The sequence below is a fragment of the Nematolebias whitei genome, chromosome 1 (assembly GCF_014905685.2).
Source record: "Nematolebias whitei isolate Nwh7 chromosome 1, NemWhi1, whole genome shotgun sequence".
NCBI lineage: Eukaryota > Metazoa > Chordata > Actinopteri > Cyprinodontiformes > Rivulidae > Nematolebias > Nematolebias whitei.
The window spans coordinates 67,336,231-67,349,524 of NC_056498.1; the positions used below are offsets into that span (position 1 = coordinate 67,336,231).

Genomic DNA, 13,294 nt, shown 5'->3' on the forward strand with positions numbered 1-13,294 from the left:
AAATCCGATGACTGTGAAAGTACCCATTTACATTACTGTGTGGCAAAGATGAACATGTGCGCCTGACATTCAAGGTGCATATGAACAGAGAGTGCAAGGCGACGAACAACCCCCGCAGCCCCCTCATCTCAAATATGAATCTGGCGCCGCTGGTTCAAACCACATATGGAGTGTTATTGTGTGATGTTTACATATTTTCCCTGTTTTGTTTTCATGTGCATCCTAACTCTGGGTACTACAATTTCCTCCAAGTTACCTTGGACTGGGTTTTGTTTGGATTGTATCGGAGTTTTGCTTTTATCTGCTACAAAGGAACTAAATATACTGTAAGTAATGAGTGTACACTAAAATATATTATCATTACTGTAACACCTCTTTACCAAATTTCATATCTATATATATATATATATATATATATATATATATATATATATATATGATTAAAAGTCAAGATTTTTTTTTTAAAACGTTCGTCAAGTAATGGGACACTCAGCAATGTAGCCTAAAATTTAGCCCTAAAGCCATAATAGCTGTTAAAATATGCCCTTTTAAGTGTCTTTGTTTGAATTTTCATGGTTTTACCACAACTTTTACAACTTTCAATGGTTGCTTCAGTGTATCTCAACCTCATCATGGTTTATGTTTTTGGGTGTGTAATAACCAGAACTATTCTGTTGGACTTCAAAATGTCTCAGTGTTGCTCAATGTCCTGCCCCAAATCATTTTACTGCTGTCTAGTATTTCAACAGCTAATTAGGTTATTGTCAGAATAGTTTATTTAAAATTGAAATACTAAATTACAAAAGTAGCATTTTTTTTTGTTATGGATCAAAGAATACAACAAAATGGGTATTTTTATGTTTATTGCAAAATGATGCAAAAGCTTTGTTTACATAAATCAAAAGCATTTTAAAGCGATTCAATTTGTATATTTACATTATTTCAGTGTACATGGAAAATATAAACAGAAAAGATATGTTGCTACAATTACACCGGGTCATCTGAACTTGTTCTTTTTCTTACTTTTTACACAAAGATATATTAAAAAAGAAGCATTTTTGCAAAGCATTTTCAGAAACGGCACATCACACTGCAGCCCAGGTCCTAAAAGCTGCAAGCTCCTGGTCTATTTTACAATTCCAATGAAATAGCATTTTCTTTATTACTCCATGACACAGAGCAACATTTTAATGAAATGTTTTTGCCTTTAACTGATCATCAACACACACACAAAAAACACATTACAATAAAATAAAAACAACAGGGATTAACATTTTATTTGCATTACAAAATAAAATAAAAAAGTCAAAGTGACAACTGTTTTCTAATTCCATCAGTTGACAAGGTTTCTATAGCAGTTTCAGAAAGCAGTGAATTATCTTTCGGTTTCCTCCCTGCCCTGCTCGTCTCTCACACTTCAGCCGTGATACAGTACTTCAAGAACGAGGTTGTCGGTTTCACATGGCATAATATCAGAAACTGACATGCACTCACAGCGCTTTCATTGTCACAGCGAAGGGAAAGCAAAATGTGGCGCAACAGAAGGGAAGACATGCTTTGTGCATAAAAACTGTAACAAATGTAGAAAGTTACAAGTTTCTGGTGACACTTCTCCAGCAGGAGAGGGGGTGAAGAAAAGCTGTACAACTAGAAACAGAAATTAGTGTGATACAGCGTGGTCAAAAATAAACTCATTATGAACATAACTGCTAGGTGTTTGTGGTTATTTTGCATTTCTTTATGAGCATTTTCTGTTTCTTTGTGGTTGAAAGCCAGTTATTAACCCTATGTGTCATATTCTGACTGTGACGGGGGGAGGGGAGCAGTTAGGTGTTACTGTTACACGTCCAATTCATTAACAACAAATTTGTTAAGGATGGGCCATTTTAAAGTTGTTTCATTTTTTTTTTTATTTACATCAGGAATAATAAGTTTTATGTTATATTTTTGTCACTTTTAGTAACATCGCTGGACTGCAAACCATTTACGTAAGACACCATAGCTACTATTATTTTAGCAAAAATCTATTTCTAGTAATTTCAGTTCATTTTGCAAAGTATAAATAAAAAATACTACATCCAGTAGATCATCCAGATTCCAAATTGAATCATTTCATTTGACCCACACAAACAAACACTGAATGCAAGAGGCCATCACTTTGGTTTGGGTTCATTTGCATCCAGAGCATCTTTATTGTTGCAGAAGTTGTGACTGTCTGAAGTGCAGGAAGAGGTGATTACAAAAACTCAATGAAGGTTTTCCCTTTTTCATAAAAGAAGTGAAACAACTAATCAAAGTCGATATCTCCATTTAAATCTCTTCTTCCAAAACCTTCCAAAATCATAAGTTTGCTCAAATTAACACATTTATGAGTTACCTTGAACCTAACAAGGCTGGTTTTATTTGAAACTGACAAATGTCATGAGTCCAGCTCCCGTTGGCAATGGTGTCTTTTTTTTCTGGATTTATTTTGATGCTTTATTTGTACCACACAGTCAGTGTGTTGTAAAAAATATCTGTGTAGACAACCCGTTTTAAAGGGATTCCTATTGCTCATGTCTTAGACATCAAAGGTTAAAGGTTTGTACCAAGATGTGCCTGCGTTACTGTTTCCTGAGCATCAGCCACAGAACACACCCAAATCTCAACAAGCAGTCATGGACGAGAAGAACGAAGTGGAGTAGAGAAGTCAAATAAAAATAAAAGAACATATGTCATTGCAACTTTCTATATATGTGTAAAGAGAAAGTTAGAAAAATAGTAAAGTCAACATCACAACTCACAGTTTGTAAATGAAAGAATTTTGTCAGATAATGTGCTTAAATGAAAACAGAAATTTATGAATGGCAAGTTTTGAAAGAGAGCGCGATCAAACCCAGAGTAATAAAAAGCAGTAATATATCCAGTCAGATTTTAGGACTTGATTTTTATTTTGCTCTCTAACAGTAAAAATCAGAATATGTGCATGAGATGAGCTTCACAGGGAATTCAGCCACTTTAAGATGCAGTGCAGAAGAGCTGAATGAAAGCGAATCCAAATTAAATACTGACGCATAATGTTTTTATCAAAATCTAACTTATTTTTTTTTTTACATTTTGTCTGAAAAATTATGAATGAAAAAGCTGAATACTTTTGAGGCTGTAAAACAAGTTCAGAATTTTTCAACTGCATATCTCTGACATTATAGTTTCTCCACCTCCGATGAACTGTAGTTTAAGGTTTATGTTTTTAAACCTACAAACGTTGTATTATAAATTTTCTGCATTTTAGAAGTGATGAAAACCTTCAGTACAAATTCTGTTGGCTATTTCCATGACAATGGAACTAATGGTTGGTTGAGCCAGAAAAGCCTCATCTTAACATTTTGACTGTGTTTATGTCATGACTGGTTGCTGTTGAGAAATCTGGCTGAATGTTTAATGACCTGACAAGCACGAGTAGATCTGGCTGGATCTGAATCAATGTAATAAACGGAAAGTTGTCAACAAGCCAAGACTCGCCGCTACTCACATTCTGGCTGCAAAACCAGAAACTGGAAGACAGTACAGTTTGATCATTTGCTTATTAGATAAACAAGCACAAAGGCAATCAAATAAAATACACTAGTAACTAGTGTCAAAGACTGATGGGCTCTCATTGCTGAATTTGATCATAAACTTTTTACTTTTTACACTTGGGCAGTGAAGTAACATTTATTCAGACTCTAGTTTTGCATTAACCAGTGGAGGAAAGTGCTCCTGTGCAAAATTAGTTTCATTTTTATTTTGTCTTGAATAGTACAACATTGGAAACAAAAAAGCTATTTACACTTTATTATTGCCATTTTACCCCTAAATCTTTTTTTACACGTCAACTTTTATGATTAAAAACTGATAAAACTCTTCAAAAGGTCCAAAGTGAAGACTTAAAGGCTGGTAAGAACTTTTGATTGAAGAACTATTAAACCTCTTGTTATAACTGCTAAAGAAAATACTTTGTAATGCTTCAAGACAAGAAAAAGTCTATTGTACATATTTTTGAAAAAAAAGAACTCCCATTAAACAAAGAGATGCTTGGCACATCTACCCTTAGTACCTTTGCAGGAATCGTCCACATAACGTATTATTTCAATGACGTGACCTCCACAACAATGACTTCTCCCATAATGCTAGATACCGTAATTTCCAGACTACTGAGCACACCTGAATATAAGCCACGCCCACTAAATTTATAAAGAAAATACATTTTGTACATATATAGGCCACACTTGTGTATAACCTGCGGGTGTCCACATTGTAACATGCGATATTTACATAGAAAGATTTTTTTTAAACCTTTAATGAAATACATACCGGTAATATACATAAATATGTACAGTAAATGTTTCTTTTTCTGAACAGTGTCCGTAACACTGCTAGTTAAAAAAAATAAAATTACAGTAGCCTACCAGGAAGTCATTGATCGCAAGCTTCATCTTCCTCCTGCACACCACTGACATATATACGCTGCGCACTGCACCCAAGAGCTTGTGCTGTCCTCTTCATCATATTCTTCCGCCCTCGGGGAGAAACAATACCCCCCACCCCCAAGTTTCATTGGTCCACTGAGACCTGTTCGGTCATTTCATTTTTTAAAACCTTTATTTATACAGGTAGTCTCAATGAGTCACGAGGACCCACCCCCAAGAGAGACATGTATTGGACAGCTAAGTGAGCACCTGGGTGTGATGAGGCTAAATGGTTTGGCGGCATCAAGCTCATTAGCACGTAAAAAAAAAAAAAAAAACAACTAACTAAGTTAGCCGCAACATTGTACAAGCCAGTGTTCAAATCATGTGGGAAAAAGTAGCGCCTTATAGTCCAGAAATTACGGTATTTTACAATACAACTTTTTTCGTGCTGCATTTACATGATATCATAAACAAACTGCATTTCTGGGGGATGAAAACTGAGATTTATAAAGAAAAATAATTCTAAAGATGATTAAAAACTTGAGATTTAAGTTTAAATGTTGCTATAAACATACTGGTGTTTTTTTAAGAGACATTAATGTTGTGTGTCCTTTCTGTATCCCCAAATTTTACTAATGATTTGTATAATGATCTTTTGCTGGAAACAACAGTAACAGTGGAGTTTTTTTATGACTTTAGAGATGGCTCTTGTTGCTATAAAAATTTGGATATGTGCTGGAGAGAAAGGAGTAAATGTTTTAAATGGGGAAAATGCAGAAAATGACTAATTTACTTTTCAAACATTTGGTGTGGTCAGTATTTTCACTACCACTGGTCCCAGCAAGAACATTTTTGCTTTTAATAGAAGTTCTGAATCTTTGTCTAAAGGAAGCTTTTTGTGTTTTTGTGTTTTTTTGCAAATGGCAAAAAGAAAAAGTCTACAAACATGCAGAGCAGCATACTGTAGAACAGTATAACGTCTGATTTTCTACTTGACGTTTGAATGTATTATTGCAGTGGATCACCTGTACCTTTAATTTTCCAAGCAACAGTTATGTTTGTTTTAAGAAGTCTTAAAAAGTTATCAAAGAATTATTATAAAATTAATCACTTGTGGCTAAAGATGCTGGTGTTGTCTTTGTTTTATAAATTCACTTACAGTGTAGGCTCAGGAAGACATACTTTGTTCTGAGAAAATGTCAAACGGCACAGTAGTTTGGGATCAACGTGTGACAAAAACGTTGGTTAACACCGAAAAATAAAAATCCAGTTCCTTCTCATGCCATCCCATACTTAAGTTACATGCTGGATTCTAGCAAGACAACTTCAGCTGCAGAGCGAAATAATCTGCTGCATAAAATAAACACAAAGTATGGCAGATCATATATTTTAACAACCCTGCGTCCAAGATGTTGATTGCCTACAAAATGTATAAATTCTGTACACTTTAAAAAAAGCCTTAAAAAGAAGACAAATTAAAGTAAACAAAAAACTGTACAAGGCACATTTGAGTTTCCACAGGCGTATTTTTACAGTGGCAATATTAGGTGAAAAGAATGCCTCTGCTCTTATAAAAAGGAGTGCAAAAGTTTGCCTCTTTGGTTGATTGATGGAGGCTCAAAAGCCCTTAAGGGAAAAACAGTGGTGCAAGAACATCCAACCAACCATGTCCTTCCTAAAAGTAAAATGTTCGAAGGAACCAATCCCCAAAAAAGAAAGAATTACCGGACATTTCAAGAAAAACTAATACAGATTTTTTTAAAAATGCTACATCTGCTGGGTTTTGGAAAGGCTAAACCTGAGAATGATTCTGGTTGGTTGTGCAGCCTTGAAAGTAAATGAGCCGTCCAATCAGGAGGAGCAGGAGGCTCACACAGAGCATGGCGACAGGCTCCTGGTGGATGTGTGGCAGGAGGTTCAGAGGAACAATGTTTCGTCTGGGTCGGCCTGCCATCCTCTGGGGAAGGAAGCATACGGACAAGAGAAGGCATTATAATAAGAGTAATGACAATAAATGTAGCACAGTGTTCGAGGAGGTTCCACCCAGACACAAAGATCCAGCTGCTTTTCTTTCAGCTAAGACTTAACCTACAGTTTGACATTCAAGGACGTCAGAAAAAGGGACCCCCCAATGCATAAGTAATAATTTTATGCTTTTTTTTTTTTAAACAAATGTTCTGAGTTTGCAGTCATATACATCAAATGTTCATATAAACACTTCCGGATTGCTTGATGTTTGCGAATCAAAGGGACACACATGTTTACATCCACAGGAAGCAGGTAAGTATAGATCTCCACATCCTGCCACCACTCTCTATTTACTTTTTACGCTATCCACCTCCAGGTGCCAAAGCATGTTTTAATGCACATGAGCATTTTTGCATTTTGAGTTTTCCTTATGGATTAAATTTGTCTGAAGAGTTCTCCTGTATTTTTATTCTGTTCTATAAACTGATAGACTTTCTATCATATAGCCATTTGACAAACTATAGAACGTGTATCTTCACCTATAATGTCTATTGTTTGTCTGCGAAATGTACTGCAGGGGATTTGTAACAGTTAAATATGAAGAATAGCATCAAAACATTAAAAGAAAACTTCTTTGACTAGGACACAATTTCAACACTCAGTCATTGTAACACAGTTAAGCTACTAGTTTTGCGCTTGCGATTCTGCTACTTTCCTGAATGCACATTAAACCTGACAGCTACAGCATGACGTTATTTTCTGCCACTGCTGCCCATGGCATTTTAGAAGAATCATTGCACTCAGCACCATGAATCCTTGTGCAGAAGATGAGGTCAGAGTCCACATGTCAAACAATCTGAAACACTAAAGTAACAAATTATTCTACTTCATGGTCATTAGCCATAGTTGAAATAATGCAGTAATGTGAGAGCCCAGACAAAATTCATGGGTCATGCTTTATTTACTCTGGTAAAAAGCAGTTGAGCCGACTGAGTTTATTGTAACGACGGGTGGTTATGATATATTTAAGTGAAAAGTGCAACTGAAACCCATTGCTCAGAGCCACATGATGTGTTTGCTGCTCTAACCTGTTAAACCTCTTTCTGCCTCTAAAGGAATTTAGTCTGCAGTGTTTGGAAAGTGAAAATGAAAGGAAGGTCAAAACAAACTCATATTTCCTTTTATTATGTTTGACAATGCCAGGCAAAGAATATAGTGATAAAACGCTCTTCTATTATTAAAAACTGAGAAAGAGCTTTTTGACATGTCTGTCAGGATAAAGAGCGCCCATATGAATGCATTGTCCTTTCAAAAGGTGATTTATTCTTTGACATACTATACCTCGTGCACGCATTCACTCTACAAAATGTGTTGCAAAGATGCAAACTGAACATCCAACATCTCATTCATAACCAAAGATATCTACAAGCTTGACGAGGCCATTAGTTCCAACGTGCGCAAATTTGAACTTGATCGTGTGAGAGGGAAATAGCTCTCTGTAGAAACAGCAAGTGGCTTTCAAACAAAAAAAAAATCTCCTCTCTGAAATCATTGACACGAAGAGTAAATGGGATGAATTAATCAAACAGAATCCCACTATATTAAATTGCTACTTAGGGAAATGAATACTGCCCATCAGCGAGGCATTTTATGTGAAATGTTTATAGGTTAAGTAAAGGGCAGCTAATTACTTCCTAAACTACTTAAATCAAATGACTGGCATCACCAGACAAATGCAAAATATATTAATAGGTGTGAAACATCTCCCAGTCATTTTCCCAGAAGTGTTGTTAATACCTGTGAGAACATCTGACACGGGACTGCCTCAGTCCGGTTCTTTTGTTGTCACATTTAACCTTTCCTTAAAAAGTCTCATTTTATGTTGATTCTGGGATTTAAACGAGACCAACTCTGGTGACTCATATCCACAGTATTAACCTCAACCAAATTTATGAGTCCAGGAAATCATCCAGATTCCAAAGTGAACTGCTTCAGTGCAGTCAGTGCCAAATTAGTAAAACATTTCTTCAAACAGACAACGTCCACTTAAATGACCTGCAGCGGTTTGGTCTGGGTCTGTAAAGGTGGCTTTACATTGTGCACTTCAGCTGTCTTCCTTTCCCTCCTACAGACCCTCAACAGTCATTCAAGGAAAAAAGTCTAAGTTTTGACTGAAACGGGTGTTTTCCGTTCCGCTCTCTACCGTAGCTCTGTGACTTGGCCTCAGTCCATCATTCTACCATCATCAGATTACCTATATAGATATGTGTGTATATTTTTTATGTGTTTGCCTTTAAACTTGCTTTAGAAAATTAAACTCAGAACTGTTTAAAGGATTCAAGAACTTTTGGTAAACGTACAAAAAATATTTTCTAAGGATTAATAGTAAGGGGTTAAAAACTGAACAGTTTTCCTCAAATACGACAGCTTCACATAAAATCACCACAAGCTTTTACTCATCTGATCAATGACATCTTTAGAAGAAACATTGTGCTGCAAGTGAGCAGTTCATAAGAACAAGTGGGAATAAAATTTTTTACAAGCGCTGAGATTGTTCTTCCCTGCATTTGACATTTAGCCCACTTCTTGCAGCAGAGCAGAAGGACTGTACAATACTCCAGACAGTGACTAGCTCAGAGTAAGTCGCCTGCCCCGGGGCGGGACCTGGCTCTGAAAAACAGGATCTTTATGAATGAGTAAGAGAGGCATATCAAAAGCTGTGTGGTTTGATTCAAATGTGCGTTAAAACCACTGAAAGGCCTAATGTCAGGAGAGGAAACAGGTGAGAGGAAGACTATTTAACCCTGTAATGAACACTGCTTCTAATTTGGATTCTCACTGAGGAAATCTGGAGTGGCAGAGAAGACTGGTACAGGACATGTATGAGGACAGCAGGACAGTGGTGAAATGTACTGTAGGAGTGACAGATAGCTTCAAGGTGGAGGTGGGATTGGATCAAGGATCAGCTCTCAACCCTTCTTGTTTGCTCTGGTGATGGACCAACTAACAGATGAGGTCAAGGCAGGAATCCACGTGGACTATGATGTTTGCAGATGACATTGATCTGTGGTAAGAACAGGGAACAGGTGGAAGATAACTTGGAGAGGTGGAGGTATGTACTTGAAAGAAGAGGAATGAAAGTCAGCTATAGTAAAACAGAGTACATGTGTGTGAATGAGAGGGAGGATGGTGGAACAGTGAGGCTACAAGGAGCAAAGGTCACAAAGGTGCAGGACTTCAAGTACTTGGGGTCCACTGTCCAGGAAAATGGGGAATGTGGTAAAGAGGTGAAGAATAGAATCCAGGCAGGATGGAGTGGATGGAGAAAAGTGTCAGGAGTGATTTGTGACAAAAGGGCAAATGTCCAAGGAAAAGTTTACAAGATAGTGGTGAGACCAGCTATGTTATATGGTCTGGAGACAGTGGCATTGACAAAAAGACAGGAGAAAGAACTGGGAGTGGCCAAAATGAAGATGTGGAGGTTCTCAGGCATGACAAGGATGGATACGATTAGGAATGAGATCATCAGAGGTACAGCACAGGTTGAACAAGTGGGCGATAAAAGTTAGAGAGACCAGACTGAGATGGTTTGGACATATCCAGAGGAGGGACAGTGTGTATATTGGTAGAAGAATGTTAGAAATGCAGCTGCCAGGAAAAAGACAAGGAGGAGATATATGGATGCAGTTAGAGAGGACATGGAGGTAGTTGGAATGAGGACAGAGGATGCAGAGGACAGAGTGGGATGGAGAAGGATGACTCGCTGTGGAGACCCATGAAGAGGGAAAAGCTGAAAGAAGAAGATGAAGAAGAAGACTGTGAGCAAGTTAAACAAACAGGTCACAGATGATTAAAGACCTGCCAAAATACTGACAAAAGATACACCCCTAACTGTTTTTTACAATTAGTTTATTGGGCATGACACATTGTAGAAAACTCTGAACCCCTCCCTCCAAATGAGGGAATCCTGTGCCTGTTTCCATCTGAGGGACATTGTCTTGGCATAATTTAAGACTATTTGTTTCACTAAATGAAAAAGGCATTAGAAATCAATCAGTGCAGCAGTTTTGAGTCATTATTTACCCACATTTTTCTGTGTGATGGGCAGTGGTCTTGTTTAAGATGAAAGTGCCCCCATCTCTACAGTGAAAATGGCCACTGAAAGGTTTGATAAGTTTGAAAACCTAGTGATTTATTAGCTGCAACTTTTGCACATTGGTCAATAAAAAAGAAAAAAATTGGAAATATCTTGAAAAGATAAAGTTTTTTTATTTATTTATTTCAGCTGCTTTCTTCTGCAGGAAATGTCACAGTAAACAAATTGTTTGAACATTTTGGAAATCATTATGCAGGATGCTCTTCTTGATGCAACCTGGGCTCAACCTGCAGCCTCAGGATTACAAGACCACTGCACTGACCACCCAACTACCACAGCCCCATTAGTTAAGAAAATAACTGAGAAAAACATCTTGTGTTCAGGGTTCACAAAACTTCCTCTGGTAGCTTAACTGAGAAAGGAGTCTGAGGCAGAAGTGAGAGGCAGTTACAGCAGCTGAAGGCTGATTATGACCCTGATGATGCAAACTCAACTCAAAGTTGGCATGATTTCTGGAAGATGCTTAATAAAGAAAGAAGACACCCCAAAAGCAGGCAATCAGATTTGTAATTCTCAGAAATTGAAATGCAATTAATTAAACTCAACTGCATTAAAATAAATAAATAAATAAATAAATAAATAAATAAATAAAAGATTGTAACATAAGCACAGGTCTAGTCACAACATAGAAACAACATAAAGCTTGAATGGAATAAGAAAATTGAAAAAGCAAACATTTAAAGCATTCAAAGTCAATGCAGAAACAGACTGAGAGCAATTTAACTAATATTGATAGAAATTATCTGTTCATCAAAATATTACTATTTATTCACAAATACATACCTGTATATGCGTAGTCAATATTTCATCACAGATTTGTTTTAAACTTAATTAAATGTATGATTTGAACTTTTTACATTTTATATATGGCCCTGAGATGAACTTTGTCCTGAACTGGTGTTCTTCTTCTTCTCCTTTCAGCTTTTCCCTCTTCAGGGGTCTCCACAGCAAGTCATCCATATCCATCTCATTCTGTCCTCTGCATCCTCTGTCCTCATTCCAACTACCTCCATGTCCTCTCTAACTGCATCCATATATCTCCTCTGTCTTTTTCATGGCAGCTGCATTTCTAACATTCTTCTACCAATATACCCACTGTCCCTTCTCTGGACATGTCCAAACCATCTCAGTCTGGTCTCTCTAACTTTATCTCCCAGTTGTTCAACTTGTGCTGTACCTATGATGATCTCATTCTTAATCGTATCCATCCTTGTCACTCCTATGGAGAACCTCAACATCTTCATTTTGGCCACTTCCAGTTCTTTCTCCTGTCTTGCTCAGGATGGGAAACGAAGCCAAGATTCAACTTGTCTGCTGGATTCCTTAGATAGAGAACTTTACTAATGGGTTTTTATGTATGTGAATGTTCCTGTAAAGTGCCCTGAGACAACTTTGTTGTGATTTGGCGCTATATAAATAAACTGAATTGAATTGTCTTTTTGTCAATGCCACTGTCTCCAGACCATACAACATAGTTGGTCTCACAACTGCCTTTTACACTTTTCCTTTGACCTTTGTTGACACCCTTGTGTCACAAATCACTCCTGACACTTTTCTCCATCCACTCCATCCTGCCTGGACTCTCTTTTCACCTTTTTACCACACTCTCCATATTGCTGGACAGTGGACCCCAAGTACTTGAAGTCCTGCACCTTTGTGACCTCTGCTCATTGTAGCCTCACTGTTCCACTGGTCTCCCTCTCATTCACACACATGTACTCTGTCTTACTACGGCTGACTTTCATTCCTCTTCTTTCAAGTGCATACCTTCACCTCTCCAAGTTCTCTTCCACTTGTTCCCTGTTCTCACCACAGATCACAATGTCATCTGCAAACATCATAGTCCATGGGGATTCCTGCCTGACCTCATCTGTTAGTCAGTCCATCACCAGAGCAAACAAGAAGGGGCTCAGAGCTGATCCTTGATGCAATCCCACCTCCACCTTGAAGTTACCTGTCACTCCTACAGTACATCTCACCAATGCCCTGCTGTCCTCATGTCCTGTACCAGTCTAACATACTTCTCTGGCACTCCAGACTTCCTCATGTAATACCACACCTTCTCCCCCAGCAGCCGGTCATATGCTTTTTCTAAATCTGCAAAGACACTATGGAGTTCTTTCTGACCTTCTCTGTACTTTTCCATCAGTATCCTTAAAGCAAATATGTTATCTGTGGTGCTCTTTCTTGGCAAGAAACCATACTGCTGCTCACAAATAGTCACCTCCCAACTAAGTCTAGCTTCCACAACTCTTTCCCAGATCTTCATTGCATGACTCATCAACTTAATTTTCCTGTAGTTGTTACAACTCTGTGCATCACCCTTGTTCTTAAAATGGGCACCAGAACACTTCTTTTCCATTTCTCAGGCATTTTCTCACCCTCAAATATGCCATTGAATATTTGCTCCCTCTAATTCACACATATGTACTCTGTCTTACTATGGCTGACTTTCATTCCTCTTCTTTCAAGTGCATACCTTCACCTCTCCAAGTTCTCTTCCACTTGTTCCACTTAAAAAATGGGCACCAGAACACTTCTTTTCCATCCCTCAGGCATTTTCTTACCTTCAAATATGCCATTGAATAATTGATTCAAAAACCTCACTACCATCTCTCCAAAACATTTCCAAACCTCCACTGTTATGTCTTCAAGTCCTACTGCCTTCCCCTTTCATTTTTTTTCAGAGCTTTTTGAACTTCGCCCTCACTAATCTTTCCCACTTCCTGGTCCACAGTTT

General features: G+C 37.6%; 1 protein-coding gene across 1 annotated transcript in view; it reads right to left on the reverse strand.

Moving 5' to 3' along the window:
- Positions 1-6,222: 6,222 nt before the first annotated feature.
- Positions 6,223-13,294, reverse strand: part of LOC119419572 — a 42,000-nt gene continuing 34,928 nt past the window's right edge. The window contains exon 4 of the mRNA XM_037686921.1: positions 6,223-6,387. Within this exon, the coding sequence (XP_037542849.1) occupies positions 6,223-6,387 (165 nt within the window). The remainder of the gene's footprint in view (positions 6,388-13,294) is intronic.